The sequence below is a fragment of the Lepidochelys kempii genome, chromosome 8, assembly GCF_965140265.1.
Source record: "Lepidochelys kempii isolate rLepKem1 chromosome 8, rLepKem1.hap2, whole genome shotgun sequence".
NCBI classification, from domain to species: Eukaryota; Metazoa; Chordata; order Testudines; family Cheloniidae; genus Lepidochelys; species Lepidochelys kempii.
Window position 1 is genome coordinate 91815596 of NC_133263.1, and position 21268 is coordinate 91836863.

Sequence of the window (21268 nt, forward strand, 5' to 3'; positions counted from 1 at the left end):
GAGGGGGAATAACCCTCTTATCGCAAGGCAAGCGTGAATATTTCAAAGCACACATGACTCTAATTCCATTGACGCTCACCTGAATCATCCCAGTCTTTTTACTGAAGAAAATGAGATGATAATGTACGGTGGCCTGCAACAGATACACCAGTATTTTAAAACTACTACGGCTGGGCCAAGTAATTATGTGCTACAGCTGTTGCACGCTGTGCTCGCTTTTTCAGTGGTTTATGGGTTTTTAGTGCTACGCAGCATAAAAGTTAGAGGATTTTTTTCAGAACGCTGAATTCCAGTGTCGGATTATGAAGGCCAGTCTTGTCTGACTATCTCCCTCCTTGATTTGTAGTAGCCAATAACAAACTAAATTACGAATAAAACAAGTCAGACTCATTGATTAGATTAGCATTTCACGTGTGTCAGGCAAATGAATAAAAGATTAAGTTGTAAATTGTATTCAGTTATATGATTAGATAATAAAGAATCAGTTAATTTGAAGCAGGATATAGTTTTATTTATATCACCCAACCCTTTCCTAGAACCCTGGGTGAAACTACAAACATACCAAAGCTGGACACTTCAATAGCTGATCTGTAAGACATTAAAGACAAGCCAAACAACTGTGCCGTAATGTGAAAAAATCATACACATTTTGCAGCGTCTGAACGCCCAGCACAGATTAGCTGTAGCCAGCTAAAGCCAAACTGGGGTCCTTTCTCACGCTGGTGGGCACTTACTGCAGTAGTCCTAATGCAGTCAATGGGACTCCTCTGGTAATTGCTTGCCAGAGTGCAAAAGGACTTCATAATCTGACCGTCAGCAATGACATCGAATCCTCCCACCTCTCCCATCAAGGAATGAATGGTTCCCAGCGTATGGGACACAGACATACTGATCCACTTATATTTTCCCCTCCCATTCACCCTGACTTCTCACCAAGCATCCTTCCAGCCAAGATGAATGGATGAAATTTCCTTCTTCATAATGCTGCTCCTTAAGTCTCCAACAGGGTCACTGTTTGACATGCAACATTCCTCACCTCCTACCCAGCAAATGATTTTTACCCCTCTCCCAAGCTCCCAGCCCAAGGAAGCAACAGACTGCGTACCCAAACCCAGTTCTTACAGATGGCAGTACAAAGCACACAGCCCTAGACCATCCAACTAGACAGATGGAATATTGGTTTCACTGGGGCACAACGCTGAAATAGCTATTGTATGAAGTGATAATTAAGTTTACTACTAGCTCATTAAACATTGATCATTCTTCCTAGCAACAGTAACACTATAATCACAACGAAACAAGCAGTATTGTGTATCAGCTTGTTTTTGACTTTACGACAATTAAGGAAGTATTTTAAAAAAGTCATTTATCTAGAAATGTTGTATTGCGGTTTGTTCCCGGAGACATTTCCTTTCAGGCTTTTAAGATGCCTTAACTCCCTGCATGATGTGAGCCTTCTCACGGCATTAAAGTGGTGCAAGTCCCAGTTCGAATTATGCAGGACGGATCCCACCCTTTGTACCCCTAAGGTCCTTATTCTCAAAACTGACCATATTAGAGTACTAACTGCCTAAGCCACCATGCCGGCTGACGTTGAAATGCTTTCAAACACCATGAAACAGCTGTGTTTATCGGAACGATGAAGAGTGACTTTTTAATAAGGAAAGCTGGCAATGATCCAGATTTGTTGAAGAGAACTTGCACTTCTGTGGAGAATACAATACAAGAGGTAAAGAAGAAGAGATTAAAACAATGACTTTAGAAAGCAGGGATTTTTGTGATGAAAGCACTTACCCAAAACAAGAAAATAAGTTGAGAAACTTGGGCTGGAGTTTTTAAAGGCACCTAAGGGAATTCATGAAGTCCCACTGAATTTCAATGGGAACTGCATGCCTAACATCCTTTGAAGATCTCAACTTTTCTTACTACCTTTTGGAAATGGTCTTGGGTGGCCAAACACAGGCTGCTGACTTTTTCAATGTGGCCTGGGGTTCCCCACACCTTTAATATAGAGATGCTGACCACAGAAACTACAGGTCTGTGTATACAGGCTATTCACTGAACCAGGTGGAAAGCCACTCAGATCATGATGGAAGATAGTACATTGCTGAGATCTGTCCTCATGGTGGAATTCATCCCTATGCAGGCCAGCACAAGACCAACACACTGCTGAAGTCCTGCATCATTCTGCAAAATAGAGGTTAAGTGGGCTGTCGATCTGGCTTGAGGATGAGTAAAATCAGGTAGCCCTTACAACAGACACTGGAAGCCCAATCTTGTTCTCGGTGAAACCATTGAGAGTTTTGCCTTCAGTCAGAACAGGAGCACATCCTTAGCTGATACTCATAAGAATGGCTGGGATTTGTGTGTCACTGATATTCTACCCTTGCATCAAGTAGGTAATTTTTAATTGTACCTTCAAAATACAACAAAATAGAGTTCACCCAACATACTTAGGCTGCAAGATCTTTGGAACAGGGACTGATGATAAATACAAATAATGATACAAATGATATACAAACACCCAAGCATGATGGATGGAGGGTCTGATCCTGCTCCCATGGACATCGATAAGAGCAAGACTGGACACATAACGGCTTATGTTCAGAGATGTTGAGTTCTTCCATTTCTATTACTGAAGTCACATGGAGCTTTGGGCATTTAGCACTTTTGAAAACCAGACTCATAATGTCCTCAGTTCTGGGTTGGGTCCTGGTCCCTTTATGCTGGTCCTGCATAATAAAGTGTTGGAAACCATGTGCAACTTCCACTGGGAAATATTCATGGTGTAATTAAGATTTCCCAGTGGCATAGTACAGGCAGAAGGGCCTTGTGCCAATGCCCCCTGAGGGCCACAGCATAGGGTGTGTGCCTGGGGATTGTCTATGGGTGGGGCTGAAATATCCTGGGCTCTGGCTATTCTGAGCTGCTATATTTAAAGTCCTTAGTGTCAAATTGACCCCTAGCAAAGCCAGAAAGTAGGTCTAGACTGAAGTCCAGAATTGGGGCCAAGAATTAAGCTCTTGAAAACATAGTGACATTCTTCTACATATGCATGATAAGAAATACTGAAGGAATAGTTAAAAAGGTATAAAAACTGAAGAATGCCTCTACCTCCTAAACAAAACAAACTGTAGGCTTAACCAAAGATCTTTTCAATGGCCAAAAACTACCATGTAGTCAACAAACATGGGGTTTCCTACTTCAAAATCAAGCACTGGCAACTTTTGCATTTTTTTTTTTTTTTTGGATAATCAAGATGTGTTTTCATATACAAAAGGAAAAACTACCACTGGGGAAAGGTGTAGTGGTTATTTCATAAAGAAATGCAGTTGCTAAGTTTACAAAAGAAATGTAAATTCTCTTTTCAGAAAAACCCTACAACCTTTATGTGTGTGATGATATAATTCTGCTTTGATACTAAAAAGGGCATGGTAATGTAATCTGTGACTTTGGAGTGATATATTGCTGTTAAGTTAATAGGACTCCACATTCCCATTTCTAATATCAGTGTTTCTCCCCCCTCTTTCATTCTGTAGATGGTAAGCTGATACTACATAAACATTGTTAAAGCTATAGTTCCACGCTACAGTAATTCACTTAACTTTAACATGATTTATGGTTCTGTCAATAGGGGAGGTTGAAAATCCTAAGCTCTGATGCTTAAACATGGGTTCCATACTTAAAGTAATAATGTGCTTTTTGTGTGTGTCTGAGGTTACAGAATTTAGCATAAAGCAGAGATAAAAATATTACAGTTCAATGCACTGTTAAAAGGAAAGTGTAACTTCATGGACACATCAAAGAAAGCTAAATATCAAATATTCAATCAGTGATAGAGCACGTAAAACGGTCCTTCAGCACCATATTTTTATCTTATTTTTTAGATTTGCATGACATCTTATAAGTATTTTTACACCCTCTCCCCTTTTTTAAATACTTTGGCTCAGTTAGATCAGCTCTCTTTGTCAGGATGAGTTTAAATCTAGGTCCACTTTGTTAATCACCCCCCATTATTCTCTCTGGCACTTCCCTCAAGGCATTTTGCTTCTTTAAGAGATTAAGCGACCAAGTCATCTTGTTGCTCTAACATGTCCTCACTGGAACAATGTATTAACACAATTCCTCTGCAAAAGAGCCCTCTTTAGAAGTTTGCTGCAGGGATGACAAATTAACCCAGCATGGTGTCCCACACATCTATCTCAGTACAAATTATTAGTGTAATAGAGCTTTTAGTTATGCATTTATCTGGTAATTATTGAACGGTTACACAAAACGAAGCTGAGCAATCATGGCCCTTTATGAGGCAATCTCAGTGGGTGGTCTTACAGTTAATTTAGGATAGTCGTCCTCTAAGCAGTTCACTCACACACAAATTAGCTAAACAGCCTGTTCCTTTAAATATTTCCTATGTCACAGGGTAACGCTTTACAATACAATAAAGGTAGAGTTTTAATTACACGGTTCCTGACTTTTGTTTAGTTGGAGTTTTAACCATTAGCAAGCCTCTCCCGTTTCAGCTGGGATGTTAGAGAAAGCAATATTTGGGTGGTGAATGCAATCATTACTAAACCCTGCCTTTGAAGTTCTCTGTTAGGAAACTGCTTTTCCTCTACCTTCCATATTATCTGAAGTAGGGCCAAACTCAAACACTTAACACATACGGTTGGCTACACACAGGAATAACCCCATTATTATTTTTAAATTGCCTCGGCAAGTTAGTATGTTGGTTACATGTCACTGTGTGAGCTAATCTGTGCTGGGCGTTCAGACTCCGCAAAATGTGTATGATTTTTTCACATTACGGCACAGTTGTTTGGCTTGTCTTTAATGTCTTACAGATCAGCTATTGAAGTGTCCAGCTTTGGTATGTTTGTAGTTTCACCCAGGGTTCTAGGAAAGGGTTGGGTGGTATATGAGTCATCAGTGTGCCCTTGTTGCCAAGAAGGCTAACGGCATATTAGGCTGCATTAGTAGGAGCATTGCCAGCAGATCGACAGAAGTGATTATTCCCCTCTATTAGGTGCTGGTGAGGCCACATCTGGAGTACTGCATCCAGTTTTGGGCCCTCCACTACAGAATGGATGTGGACAAATTGGAGAGAGTCCAGCAGAGGGCAACAAAAATGATCAGGGGGCTGGGGCACATGACTTATGAGGAGAGGCTGAGGGAACTTGACTTGTTTAGTCTGCACAAGAGAAGAATCAGGCGGGATTTGATAGCAGCCTTCAACTACCTGAAGGAGGGTTCCAAAGAGGACGGAGCTCGGCTGTTCTCAGTGGTGGCAGATGACAGAACAAGGAGCAATGGTCTCAAGTTGCAGTGGGGGAGGTCTAGGTTGGATATTAGGAAACACTATTTCACTAGGAGGATGGTGAAGCACTGGAATGGGTTACCTAGAGAGGTGGTGGTATCGCCATCCTTAGAGGTTTTTAAGGCCCAGCTTGACAAAGCCCTGGCTGGGATGATTTAGTTGGTGTTGGTCCTGCTTTGAGCAGGGGGGTTGGACTAGGTGACCTCTTCCAACCCTAATCTTCTATGATTCTATGATATAGCATACAATAACCAGCACTCTGAGGGAACATCTAGGAGCAACTGGAGATATTCCTTTCTGGAATATATTATTCCACAATGGTATACGTCACTGTATAGCCCACTCCATTAAAGTCAGTCAGTACAAATTCACTAAGTGATTTGCTGCATGTTAGTTTAACGGGCAACCCACAGGCACAGTTTTGAAGCACAATGCCACACTTTGGTGACCACCCAAGTCTCAGTGGAAATACTGTACTATGTGGGAAAACCACATTAAGACAACAGTAGGCACTCCCCTAGTGCCTTTTTTCCCTGCATTCCTCTCTTCTGCCCACGTATCCATTGCTTTGGGTTCCTCACTTTCTGTCACATCCCCTGTTCTTTGCGTTTATGTGCCTCCTTCATTTCTCTCCCTAATATACCATTCTTAGTACTCTTTCCTTCTTTTCTTTCTGCAGGATCTACACAGTCATAGTGTGAGAACTGATGTACATGTCAAGATGGGCTGTTGTATGAACCTCTCTAGGATTTCATGATCACGGTCAGTTTAACTTTGTAGCCAGCTCCAGGTGGTAAAGTCACTAAAGTGTAAGGAGCTTCTGGGGCATCAGTGCATTGCTACTATGTAATTATTGCCAATTATTTCAGTATTTTGCTGTCTGGTAAAGATTGCAAGCAGCCTGATGGCTAGGAAACAGGTTGGCTTTGCAATGCATAATAACTTTATTGGAACACACTGCCCATCGAAAATGTTACCCTCATGTAATGTGAGTATATTACTTCAGAAATAAAAATCTTGCTGCTTGAATTTTTAAGAATTTTCCATTTATTTGAAAGCTGATAGTCACGTCAAAACGTAAACCTAAGGCTATAGGCACTGCTGCCAACTGCCAGACATAATTCCTTAGTTTGAGACCTAAGTATCCTGCTTCAGAGAGGATCAAGGTTTGTGGAGTCAAGCCCAGAAAAACTGCCTTCACTAAGTGAGGATCCATGAATCAGTTTGGTAGCTTACCACTCAAGAAACCTGGAACTTTCTACCATCTGTTGGCTGTAGGGAACAGAAGGGACAGTCACTAAAGAACTAAAATCCTTGGGCCAGGACTCACTGCTCATCTGATTCTCTGGCCAGCACCGGATTCTGTCAGCTGGCCACTGCATAGGTGAGGTAAGAGCTGGCACCAGCATCAGCACAGAGGAGAAGCTGCCACACATGGCCCTCCATGGCGCAGCACAGCTGCTTGCTTCAGTCCATTCCAGGGGGGTTTCCAACTGTTTCATTCAGTGGAACACTTCATAACAGACACATCCACTTTTGGACCAGCTTCCTAACCCTGACCCCCACAACAGCTTTGTTCTCACAAGGTTTCATTCTGCAGACTGCTAGGAAAGGCTCAGTGCATCCTTAGTCATTTCCAAACTAGGTACACTAGAACAGGGTTCCAAGGAATGCTTGGAAGGCTGTGAAAGCTGCAAGTGTGTGATGGAGAACTTAAAAGTAATGGACTGCCAACGGCATATCCCTTAAACATTCTACATACATTTCTTTGCTCTCTATTTTGCACATTGTGTGCAAACAATTTGTATTAGTATTAATGTGAAATGTTTGCGGTGCACACACACTCCCCCCTCAAAAGGAAAATAGATCCTTTTGTAATTGTTTGGCTGACTCAGGGGTTTATTCTGATTGTGACCTACTTATATACAACTTCTTTCTCACTGATTTTTCTCAGCAGCATGGAGACTGTTTAGTACACTGTATTCACCTCAAAGAAGACCCAAAATATTGTGCATGTCTGACCGCTGGCCACCAATACATGATATAAGAGAACTCATGGAGATTTCTCACCATACGAGGTGAATAGACAGTGTACACTACATTTTACTTGGCATTTTGCCACTAAGTTGTGTAACCTCCAATAACTAGTAATATATAATAATTGTTTGGAAAATATATCAATTCATATAATGAGGTTATTGCTCCCTAAGTGTCATCTTCTCATGCTTGAAAAGCTTCTCTCCTTCCTCCTCTGCTGCTGATTCTAATGTACACTTTGCAGGATTGAACAAAGGTCACAGTCTGGATTTGCAGATGGTAATATAGTAATCCACCTCAGAACAGAATAATTGTTGGAGAAGAGGAATAAAGACAGCCAGTGATCAGTGGAAATAGAGTCCTGGAAAGGAGCCGTCTATCCAATAAAGATTCCAGTTTGGAACATGACCCTTCCAGGTGATATTCTTAAAAGGACCTCAGATATTAACAGAGAGTGGGATTTCCTTGAAAATCCACAAAAATATGTTAGTGAGTGAGCCTCAAGTGGAACAAGACCTCACTGATTTATGCTGAAAAAAGCAGATTTTTGTTTAATACACTAGGAACTATGATACTTTTCTACAGAGTTAGTGCACACATTTTCTTCCAGCATTTAAAAATAAAATTGTGAAAGAGAATCATTATAATTTTAACTTTCAAATTCTGTGTACCCTTGTGAACAGTCTCCTCACACACCTGGCAGATTTCCTCAACTGCACACCAAATTTCTCAATAGATACTGTAGATACATTTGAACAAGACTTGTGTAGTGACACATTTTTGCTTAAAGCACATAAAAATGCAAAATACACAGAGTCTAAGTAAGAGTACAAATGGGCGCATATTGGTCTGGTATATCTTAAATTAAATAAAATGGGTGTAAGGTAAAATATAACTAAATTCTGAATAGGATTTAGATTTCAGAGTAACAGCCGTGTTAGTCTGTATCCGCAAAAAGAAAAGGAGTACTTATGGCACCTTAGAGACTAACCAATTTATTAGAGCATAAGCTTTCGTGAGCTACAGCTCACTTCATCGGATGCATATCGTGGAAACTGCAGCAGGCTTTATATATACACAGAGAATATGAAACAATACCTCCTCCCACCCCACTGTCCTGCTGGATTTGTTAACCAACTAGCCAATAGTACAGAACTAAAGGGCAGAAAGTTTAAGAGTATTACAAGGTAGGAATTTAGAGTTAGCTGATGTGCAGCACACTGTTGTTAATGTAACTTTCATTTCATTCGTGCCTTTATTATCACCAATTATCAAGGTTTTTTAAAGATCTTACATGTTTGCCTGGTAGCTTAGTTCTCACAGGAAAAATAAATTCTTGTATGATTAACAGCCAACAGCTTGACTCCACTGATAGATCCAGTGTGTTTTAAATTTCTAAAACTACACAGAACCATTAAGCCTGATTCTAAACTCATACCAATTTTACACTGGTGAAATTCCATGGACTTATGCACCATCCCCTTACAGTATATAGGCAATAGAATTATTCCTGGTTACACCGATGTAAGTGATGACAATAAAGACACCTATAAAAAGGAAAATACAAAATGTGGACTTTTTTTTTCCAGGTATGAGTTGCTAGTAAGTCTTCCACACCTCACCAATTGAACAATAATTATTCTGAATAAAGCAAAACCCATGGCAGAAAGAACTGTTACAATTATTTCACTCACATTTTTATATTTTCACACAGAAAATTTGCTAAACGATTCATTCATTTGTGGACAGCACTGTGCACGAATGTGCTCTCTTTCTAACGTGAACTGTGTATCATATTTATTTTTTCTAGGTTTAATGTGGATATATCTTTCTAACAAATGTATAAGTACATGGAGACCCAGAGGACATATGTTTTATTTGAAAAGCCAGTCAGAAAATATTGTGAAGAAAACCAGCCAAAGTATTGTAGGAACCAATCTACAACTTCAAAGGAGTCCACTAATGAGGGCAGTTCTCCAGCACACTAATGCCAACAGCTTGAATACAAAATGACACGCAATGAAAACGGAGCATGTCGAAAGGAGATTAGCACAGTTTAGATGTTGAATGAGGAGTCCCCATCTTTAGCAGATAAATGAACTTATCGTATATATTGACATGGACAATACAAACACACAGCAAGTAACACGTTCTATAATTTTTCTGATGAAAAATAATGACTTCTCCCCACAAAAAACTTTGGAAAATGTTGAACAGTCACCAGAAACTTTAACAAATAGACCCCAGTAACCAAACACAGTTCTTAATAACTGAAACCTTCAGGCTACCGGCTTTGAAATAGCAAAACCTCTTATTGTGTGTGTCACAGGCTGATGGTAACTTTCAGTAGAAAATAATGCTGATTCAGGGTGTGGAGGCTAAAGTTTAAGCTGATTCAGGGCTCTTGGGTAAGGCCTCACCTCTGGGTCCTGTAATGACAGGTCGATGATGCTGTGTGAATGCCGTTCCAAGGGAGGAGGTCTGCGAAGGCGAGGGACTGCTGAAACCAGACTTCTCTGACTTCTTTAATGTGGTTGGCGATGGCATTCCTGGCAAGAATGATTGATAAGTGCAATTTAATAATGCTAGGTCATGGAACGACAGCCTATGCATTGTGAAAGTGAGTGCAGAAGCAGCTAAATAAACTTAAAGGACAAATAAAATTGAATACAACAAGCGGAAAGCTCACTTTTATTTATGATCTTTTTGGGGCAGGAGTGGCCATGGTTTGCTCTGAGTAATAAGTACTAAAATGCAGCCATATTTTTCTTTTAAATCTGAAGTACAGAGAAGATGCAGCTTTTTTGTTATTATTAATTATTATTTATTATTAAATCCTAACTATGCTTTATTTTTAGAAACCTGCAAGGGTTACAGCACTTGGATTTTAACCTGTTTTTAAATAGTTAACTCTGCTAGCTAACTCACACTATTTTATCAGATTATTGCACATGGATATTTTAAGTGTGCTGCAAGATCAATACACAAGGAGAGAAAGAGGGAATCTCACTCCAAACTCTGAATTTCCTTATCCCTCCACAGCTTAGTTCAGACTAGGTTATTTTAAAAGCATTTATTTGTGTGGTTATCTTTGCTTTATTTTTATTTTTTTTTAAAATGTGTGTGTGTATATATTAAAGTCACAATTATATAGTTTCAGAGCAGTTGCTATACCCATGAAATATAGCAGAGGCTTCCCATAGAAAACAGAACTGCCACTGGGGTGAAAACTATTTCTACTGACATTATGCTGACCTTCAGACTTGGTGCAGTGTTAATATGACCACTGGATTTATTCCTCCATGTGAGCTATTTTTGTTGATATCATATCAACTCTGTGGGTCATTCAGCTCTGATGCAATATCAAAAATGTTAGTAGAATGCACGTTTTGCAATGGATTCACTAAAATCTGGGATGGTTAGTATGCTGTCTAGGCTAGGCTAGGTGGATATGCAGTATGATATATGTGTGTGTATATATGTATATAGTATGTGTGTGTAGGGGTCAATATCTATATTACTATAGACATAGACACAGACGCATTCAGATTGTCAACACTGTATTTATAGTATGTTTTCTGTATATCTATCTATTGACAGATATGCAGAAAAATTAATGTCAAGTTCTTTGGGCTACAGTTGAAATAGCACAAAAGAAAAATGATTGTTCTTAATAATGGTAGCTGTATAGTCCCCAAGACATTAATTTACAACACAAGGCAGTGTGCTTGTGCATTGTACACTGAAGGACTAGAGTAGGTGAAGTCCCAGTTTGAAGCAACTAGCGTTTGTTCAGAGACTGTTTTCTATCAAGAGTTTCCCTGGTGGTGGCTGTTTCTTCACAACAGGGAAAAGTTAACTTAATTTTAAAATACAAGTTTAGAATAGATGTATTTTTAAATTACAAGTTTAGAATAGATGGACTGTGGCATATCTATGGGATCAACTATTTTCTCATGACTTTCTGTAATTATGATAAAGTCTTTTTGATGGGGGAGGGACATGTGAAGCTGGGTTGAATTGTGATGCATTTGAATGAAGTATTAACAATTTTTCAGATGCAAAATGTCCCAAAGTAGCCTGCTAATTCACTGATCAAATGGCAAGGAGAATGAATATACATTGTGATGTCACAAAAAGGATGGAGCTTAATTAGGATTGCTAAAAATTTTGGCAGGTGCCATCTGGGCATGTTCAGAAGTGATGTTTCAATCACTTATAACTTTATTTGTAAATGTTTCCCTCCACAGTAAGCAAAGACTATTCCTCAATAAAAGCAATGGCTATGTCATAGTCCAAATGACAATTTCAAGTATTTTTCTATATCTCTGTATGTGTCCATCCATGTGTATCACATGTACACACAGTATAAACATGTGTGCATACTCAGTATACTGTGGGCCAGACTATCCTTGAATTTGCACAGATGTGCAAGAGAGGAGGGGGCATGTAATGAGCCATTCTCTCCAAAGTGGCTAGGGACAATCACAGTACTTATCCTAACGGGAGCACAGGAACTGCTCCCTTTGGGAAACTATGAAATCCAATCTGGGATTCCCTAAAGGGGACAGGACTATGACATCTCCTCTGCACTTGTCCACGGAGCTGGCTGGGTGCACTGGGGGAGCAGGCTGCATCACCTCACTGGAGGATGCAGCTCATGTACTTCCCTTGTGTGCTGGAGAGCTGAAGGGAGGTACTGAATACAGAGAAAGGGCTGAAATTCATCCTTAATTCACAGTACAGTATTGCTGTTTAATTTAAAAACATAGGGGAAACAAGCCCTATTCATGCTCAGAAATGAAAATTTCAAGGTAAGATAAGTTTAATTATTAAATGTTTATGTCCACTTTAAGAGCGCATCCTGTGTCTGCCTGCATGAGTGTACAAGGCCCCAGATGCAGTGGAAATGCTAGGTTTCTTCCGTGTAGTGAGGGCCAGGAACTGCAGAGGGCCTCAGTGGCAGATCTCTGCACTGGAATTCAGAGGAGGGAATGAGTGTGTTAGGGTTGTGGCAAGAACATGATCAGTGGGACTGTACTCAGAGCAGTTCTACTGGACCATAAACCCACGTAAAGGTAGGAGCAGTGTTCCTCGTATCTTCCACTTTTCGCCATATCCTCTAGCAATGTGGTTATGAGGAAGACACTAAAACATTTTAGACAGCCCAAAAACTTTCTTCTGCTCTAGTGCTGTGAAACCGCTTAATTGATTTAAGCCAACTTTTGTTTAAAACAAAAATCTCTTCTGGGCTGAGAACATATGCACCAACCCAAAGCAAATTCATATGACTGAGTTAAAAACACCTAATGCTGAGGATTTAGAATGAAAAGGCCAAATGATCTTGAACTATGGCAGAGCTGAGTGGTGTCATTATCATATGGGAAAGGTTTTTATAAGACCAAAACAGCTGTAATGTACAAACAGAGCATCTACTATAAATTTAGTTATGAAATAACCAATGGATAGAAAAACAAATGTTGATGCTGGAATCATAATCATAATAATAATCATTTTAACCTATCATTGTTAAATGGTTTGGTTTTGAAACAACAGACACTATTGAATTTTTGATCTTGTTTTACTTTTGATGCTAAATTATTAGTTTATTATAAGGAATTGTATCCACCAGATCTCAAGGAAAAAACAGCTGCTTCACAGTTCATCGGAATATGTAAACAAGAATTTAATTATTTAACTTAAACTTGACTAAGAACAGAGCAGGGGATGAGCTGCCACCTCACTTCTGAGCATATTTTGTCCTTTAAGATGGAAGGGGTATGGCAGTAAGTTAGACAGTGCAAAGCAATTAGCATCATTCACATTTTATGGTGAGCTAGCATGGTGCTTTAGCAGCAAAATTCAAACATTCTATGAATGGGTTAATAAAAGAAGAAATACAGTCTGCATGCGAGAAAAAGGTTTCCAAGAACAAGCCAAAATATGTCCCATTCTTCTAAATTCATCACAGCCACGTGACATCATCCCTGAGACTGCCAGAAATGACTTTTTTTTTTTTTTTTTTTGCAATTTAAAAAAAACCCCTCTCACTTAGCACCATATGTTTGGTTGATGTGCCTGATATATCCTGCATATTCTTTAGTCCATCCATTTCATATATTCATATTTTATTCTTTCACTAAGATCATATTTTTCAGTCCTGGTCAATCCTACTTTAGCTTCTTTCAGGAAAGCAAAAGCACATGGGACAGAAGTTTAATCATCCAGAAAAAAATGGCCCAGGTTCTGCAACTCTTACTCAATCTCACTGACTTCAACTGGTGGTGTGGGTTCTCCACACCTCTAAAAATCAGGCCACTTATTTAATAGTACTTCCCTACCTCACAGGGATGCTGTGGAGATAATCAGATTAAAGACTGAAGTGTTCAGGTACTGTGGTAATAGATGCTATCGTTCAGCCTTAGATAGATGACTAAATATGGATTCAGATGCCCAACTTATGGCACTCATGTTTGAGAACCATGGTCTGCTTTAAATTTCTTCCACTATATTCCTGATAGCATGGTGGTTTCAGCACACTAAAGACTAGACTTCCACATCAGGCACAGCTCTGAATTAAAGGGTCATGCATAAGTCGTACTGGACCAGGCGGTATTGTGGAGTGCCAATGAGTTCCTCTTCCCTGTATGCTCGAGGGCAGCAGCAAATTACAATGTCCCCAAACCAGCTCATCTGTAAAGGCTGGCCAGTGAATAGGGAGGAGAGCCAAGTCTCCACCCATTCCTTGCCCCTTCCTACCCACATGCTGTGAGGAAGACGTAAACAAGCACTGCCTGAATGCAGGTCTGGGTGGCCCACGTGGGGTCTAAGGGTGGTTCTTACTCCCCCAGTAGCCATGCAGTCCAAATCACTGACGAGCCCTACATTTCTTGTTCAGAGTCACAGATTTCATAAAGACTGGGTCTGATTCTCCCTGACTGTTATGAGTGTAACTGAAAAGAGAAACAGGCCTACAGCACTTTCTTTCTCTTTCTTGGACAATTTTAACTGCAGAATAAATGGAAAAGCTAACTGATAAATAAAAAAGGAAAATTGAGGGATTTTGTACTATAAACCACAGGTGGAAATCTAAGTGGATACCTTAACTTATTGTACTGTTATTCTTGCGATTATATATACAAAAAGCCAAACATATGGGGCCTTAGCCTGCTCCCATTTATTAAAGGTTTTGTCACTCTCTTCAATGGGAGCAAGAGCAAGCCCATAATGGTGCTAAATAGAACAAGATGTGGTTTTTTGAAAGCAAATATTAATTTTTCACTGGTTTTTCAGTTAAAAAGAAGTTTAAGAACAGTACACATATAAACAGAAAATTCAGACAACAGAAATCTTGAAACTGTCCCCAGCAATATTTTCTCCAAAGAATTTGTTTTCGTTTTCAAAATTAAAGCGTTCTGAATTTTCATTGATTTGGCAATACCTAAACACAAAGCTATTTTGTTCATTCCAGATCATGCATCACATCCTTCTGCTCAATGCACAAACGCAAGCATAAATGGAATTCTGGTCCTTCAGTGCTTCTGGTTACTGGAGCCACTGAACTGATGATGAAGTCCCGCAGTAAGACCTTCGAAAACTCTGCACTTCGCAAACCTCCAACCCAAATTTAAACAATGAATGTACAGGAATATTTCACGTTCACCATCTTCTAAGGATCACTGGAGCATTGTGATATTTTTAATTCCTGTACCTCCTGATATTTGCCAGTACAAAAAGTGCACAAAAGGCTTCCCAAAGTACATCCAGAGAGTCTTAAAATGTCCATGTAAGAGACTGATGTTTATTAAATGAATTAGAGAAGGATATGTAAGAAATTCAGTTCACAAAAACCATTTACCATAGTAAATAGATACTTAGTAGCCTACTTTCCACACATTCTATGGGGTCATTCTCCTCTCACTTACATGGTATAAATTAGGAGTAACTACAGTGAAGAGTTACTTTAGTGCAAAAGGAGACTGATGCCCTCTCTCTTTCTAGATAGTTATATATCTAATGTGACATCCATCTAATTTCACTTTAGTATTGCCTTTAGGCCAGTACCTTCCTGATAATACACCACCACCATAACATATAATCTAAATCATAACACACAACTCAATAGCAAGTCAATCATATTTGTGTTAACTAATTTCCATCTGAAAATAAATATTAACCATGTAGATAGCTACCAAAACACTCCCAGTAGCTGTCTGACACGGGAATTTCATACGAAAAGATAAGTGTGCAATAGAGCCTTGAGCTTTAATAATACCTTGAGGTACTATAAAGAGGAATCTGGGAGGCTCAAATATTAATGGAGAGTGGACAAAAAAAAAGTTTGTTTCAAAATAAACGGTGATGCATGAAGGCAAGATGGCTGTTGAATGAAAGTTTATTAGTATCTGATATGTTGGAGGAATCATGTAAGGACTGTTCATTCTACTGAAAACGACCCCAGCAATGCCACTAAGATCAGTCAAAATTCTACAGAAGTGTTGGTCATGTAAATTGGTACGGGGAACCTTCAACTTGTCCTCCGGAGTTTCCTGTAATTTCCTCCTGAGTTTCCTGTATCAGTTTATTCTGGAGAGATCACTCAAATCTATCTATCTATCTATCTATCTATCTATCTGTGCACTCATTAGCATTATACCAGAATGGCTCCCAAATATTTAAAATAATGAAACAATAGAGACATATTAACTCTTCAAAGACATAACAACTTCACTATGCCAAATATAGCAGTAAAACCTTTGTGCCAGTATTTGTTCCAAATAATTGTTAAAAAGAGATTGATTGATTAAAAATAAGGACTAGGATTTTCAAAAGAGCCTAAGGGAGTTAGATGCCCAACTTACACTGAAATTCAATGGGATTCAGACACTAAAGTCCTTTAGGTCCCTTTGGAAATCTTTGGCTAAGTTTTTCAAAGACCAGAAAATGAAAATCAAGACCAGATTCTTGTCCCACTAAAGATAATGAGGATCAAAATTTTTGCTGGAGTGAAATGATGCCGTTCCATTTACAACAGAGCGGCATCAGGTCATACCAGCAGAAAAGTTGGTCCAGAGAATTATGCAATTTGCAGCAGGAGTCTTACCATCAGTTTTCAAGCAGACAAGTACCCACTTAAATCAGTGAGGGGCTTTGCCGAAAAATCTGTGGTACAACATGGCTTACAGAAAGAAGAACCTGTTTGTTTGTGTGGACACATATGTAACATCATCTGGACTGATTTACATCTGATATGCAAAGCTATCTTCCAGCTATGTTACTGAAGTGATCAGCGAGGTCACTAATAAGATATACGTCACATACTACAATTACTTTATAAAAGAATTTCATGAGAATTTTATATTTGAAAATTATGAGATGTTTCATGGATAGCATAAAAAATAAAAATTTCAACTAAATGTTAGCTTCGATGTTAGCTTCAAAGACCTTTACTATTGTACAGAAAAAAAATATAATAATCAAAAATGTCTTTTTAGACATCAAGCCGTTGAAATTCAAAATTAAGGTTGTTCTGCGGCAATGTTTTATGAGAGTTTTTCAGTATATTTTGTAGATTAGATATAGAAGTAGGCACAAACTGCAGCCATCCGTATGAGAATATACCTTTATGTGGGTGCTTTGGAGATGGAAAATCACTGGCTGTAAGGCAAAAAAATGCCATTGTAAATTCAAATGGCATTTACAAAGCCCTCTAAAAAATCTTTACATATGATCACAGATGAGATATGATATTTTTGCAAGTAAAAGACCAAGAATAGATTTATGTTTCAGCTATATCTTCCCAAAATGCATATGGATGCTAAATTCCAAGTGACACTAAAAGGAAGTTTTAGTAACCAAAAACAATATGGAACAGAAAATCTGAATCTATTTTCTCAAACACCATTTGCTCCATATTTGTTGACCCTAATAGATCAAAACCATCCGTGGTCATATATTACAATGATGTCTACTAACCTCACAAACTATGAGATGGATAAGGGTAAACTATGCAGATTATTTAGAACTATGACCTTACCTATTGCATGATAATGTTTTAAATTGACTTTTACGATGACAAGAATAAATTCAATGTTAACATTACTTCTGAAGACTCCAATTCTATATACAACCATTTAACATATTGTTCAATTAATAAATAGACTGTACTTAACCAGGATTAAACATAAATCATAGCTATTGAAAAAGTCTTATTAAAACAGAGATATACTCGCAGGTCACATGATTTCTGCACAGTGTGGGGGTGAAGAGTTTATTCACTATTCCAAAGAAAGAAGTTACAGCAATCTGAACATGTGCAGGATATCAAATTGTGAAAATGGATTTACAGTCATACAGATCAAGAGTGCACCCAGGAAACTGTTACGTATTGGTATTCAGTAGTACTTGCAAAGTATGATATAGATCACACCTTAATATTTTATCTTAAAAGTCACAGGATGGCAACAGCCATCTTCAGCTACATAATAAAGAAGGAATCTGTTGCTGACTGACAGCTGGTGAGTTCTTTTGTTTGAGAGACTAAGTTCCAAACTATACAGTGGTGCTCTTGTGATGGGAAGGACAATTTCATCATGATGCTGACATTGTAGGAGCCACAGGAAGATGTGGCAGTTTATAATGAGGAAAAAACAAGCACACTTCATTTTTAAAGTCCCCACTTCTCTGATAAAGAAGAGTCTGCTAGGTGAATTAAAAGAAATGTTTCTATGTTTGCAAATCCTCCAAAACTCTGGAGAGGGAGAGAGGAGCTCCCTGGAAGGATACGAAAGTTTCTATGTGGAGCATGTAGGAGTATGGAGGGTTTAATAAAAAAAGAAGCTGCACATTGTAAGGACCGGGGAGTGCAAGGGAACCCAAGGTTTATGGCAGTGGAATGGATCGTGAGAGAGAAGAGGCATTTTTGACAGTGAGTGCTTTTGAGTATCACTGAAGAGAACGATTTCTGTGAAAGAAATTCCCACAATAGCAGCATACACAGATCATAGCAAAGAGAATGCAGAACGTTTATCATGAATATTTTGAACTTAGTAGAAGACAGCAGCATACCCTGAGCATGATAGGAGTTTTCTCTTTCATCCTATGATGAAATCTGTGGGAGCCAGTTACTAGGAATAAAATCGTATACAATGGTTGTGTAAGCACGCCCACTGCATTTTTCTCTGAAGCCACTGTGATTCCTGAGAGATTCCAGTTTCAAAAAGGAAATTAAAAAGAGATGGGGTGGGGAAAATAGTTTTTAAATGTATTGCAGCCACAAAGATACCAGGTGAAGTCCTGGCCCTGATGAAGACAGTGGGAGTTTTGTCACTGACCAGGGTGGATAAAAATCAATGATTTTTTTTTTAAATAAAAAAAAAATTGGATTTTTTAATTTAAATCGGATTTTTTGATAAAGATAGTTTTAATTAAGATACATTATAGCTCAAAGATATCTCATCATGGAATAGGGATTATAAATTCTAATTCTATAGTATGAGACAATATATTCATGTAATGTTTAAGAAAAGTTTTGTAAATGAGTTCCAACAATTCATGGATTAGGGACCTAATCTTATGCAGTTCCAGGGGCTTCTGTATAGATTATTTAGGTTAATCTTTCTATCTACCCAATGGGACTCAGTGATCAGTCTAGAAGATAGCATCAGAGATGTTTAGTTTGCTGTTCTCAAACTATGGATTTGTGTCTTCAGAGATAACATGCTTGTTAATAGCAAAAATGTTTTTAAAGAAAATAAATATATAGAGGTGAGAAATAACAGGCCTTAACCCTATTGTCCCTCTGCAAACTTGTGTACACAGAGTCAATCCCTTACCTCTCTCTAAAAGTGCAAAGTTTCAAAAAGTTCAATGAATTGTTGTGGGCAGAATAGATCTGAACAAGGAGAAGAAGTCTGGAGATAAATGTGAGCAGGGAGGGACAGGCAGTAGAAACAAAAGTGAAACTGTTTGAGCAGCATATTCCAGAAGTCTTGAGGTCTTTCTGAGTGTAGCCTTCATTGATTTGAGATCGACCATACCCTTCCCTCACTAGAAGGGAAAACCTATAATAGCAGCAGGCCGTAAAAGAGACCCAGTTTGGGAATAAGAATTCAAGAAATATATGTTTGCTGATGATGATTTAAAGAAAGTCACACCACTGAACTGGTGGAAGTCACTTAAGCACTTGGATTCAGAGACTGTTGAAGTGATAATCTCACTTTTAACAGCAGTAGCTTCTTCTTCTTGTGTAGAAAGAATATTTTCTCCCTTTGGACTAATACATTCCAAATTGAGAAACTGTTTGGGACCTGAAAAAGCAGGAAAGCTTGTTTTTCTTTTCCGGATTATGAACAAACAGGAAAATGAAGGTGAAGACGACTGAGTTAGCTGCAGAAGTCAATGTTTTAAGTTTCTTATGTTGACCTGGCTGACATAGTCGATTTAATATTTTTTTTAATATTTCATTTAACTATTTTAAACAATTTTAACAAAAACAAACCTGATTTTAAAAAACGTGAATGTTTAACTAAATTCAAAAATTCATATTCTTGTTTTATTAAAATATTATGTTTTCTGTTGAAGAAAAAAATCCAGAATATATAATGTTGCTGTTTTAGTTAAATAAAACCATTTCAATGTCTGTCTGGTGATGTTCTCCTCCTAATACAGCATGGCAAGAAAATCCTCCAAATATTAATGATTAACCTGTTGAATTGGAGATAGTTCACCTCCCAATGACTTCATAAATATCTGCTTCAATTACCTTTGGTAAATGAAATAACGAAACAATCATTCATTTTCTGATATAGCTGTAAAACTAATCTGAAAAGTTTTCAAAATAAATCACTTTAAAAATGTATCGTGTGTACCTTCTAAAAATGAAACCTACATCTACCTTTAAGTTGTGAAGAATATGTATTAAGGTTATAACAACCAACAAGAATGCACTTTTATGTAGAAATCCATGATTAGATTGAGTCTTCCTGACTAGTGATTTAAATCATGATTTAAATTATGATTGAAATCAATTTGATTTAAATCAAATCCACCTTGTCAATAGGGACAGGACTTCATGAGCTCTGGTCTATGTAGTGAGACAATATAAGAAACACTTACTACAATATCTCAGCCTGGTCTCACATACCAAATGATAGCAGCAACAGCGGTTTCTCTGGAAAGCACTATAAGAGTATCATGAGGGCTGAATACATCCACAAAAGTGCACAGGATAACAGCTAAAATTCAAAGCAAACTGCCAGGTACTTGGGGATGTTCCCAATAGGCAAGATAAGCTAGGCAAAAGTCACTGGAATTTTGCTCCACTATGGATCACAGCATTTTGCCCTGAAGCTGTTACATTTTATTTGAGAATCGGTTTAAACTTCACATGTAATAAGAAATACCCTTTTTTCCCCCTGTCCAGGTATTGCCAATAACTTCCTTTCATCTATTCTCCTGATATGAATAAATCCCATTACCGTGGTAAGGACCTGAATTAACAGGGGTGGAGTGAGGGAAAGTTTCTGGGTTCCTTAACTTGTGTAAAGCTGTAGAACCACAAAATATTGGCTGCTGGTCACGCTTCCACATCAAAGAAGTTGGATGCATTTAGGCTCCATCAAACTATAGCAGGGATCGGCAACCTTTGGCATGCAGCCCGCCAGGATAAGCCCCCTGGCGGGCCGAGCTGGTTTGTTTTCTTGCCACGTCCGCAGGTTCGGTTGATCGTGGCTCCTGTGGCCGCGGTTTGCCGCTCCAGGCCAATGGGGGCTGTGGGAAGCAGCGGCCAGCACATCCCTTGGCCCACGCCACTTTCCGCAGCCCCCATTGGCCTGGAGCGGCGAACCGCGGCCAGTGGGAGCCGCGATGGGCCGAACCTGCGGATGTGGCAGATAAACAAACCAGCCCAGCCCGCCA

The 21268-nt window shown here is 38.8% G+C and overlaps 1 protein-coding gene across 7 annotated transcripts in view; it reads right to left on the reverse strand.

The window, feature by feature from the left end:
* NFIA (nuclear factor I A) overlaps positions 1-21268 on the reverse strand; it is a 464706-nt gene that overhangs the window by 52489 nt on the left and 390949 nt on the right. For 5 of the 7 annotated variants that reach the window (XM_073357514.1, XM_073357513.1, XM_073357518.1 and 2 more), the window contains exon 7: positions 9772-9900. The exons of the other annotated variants lie outside the window; for them this stretch is intronic. In XM_073357514.1, the coding sequence (XP_073213615.1) occupies positions 9772-9900 (129 nt within the window). The remainder of the gene's footprint in view (positions 1-9771; positions 9901-21268) is intronic. 7 annotated transcript variants of the gene reach the window in all.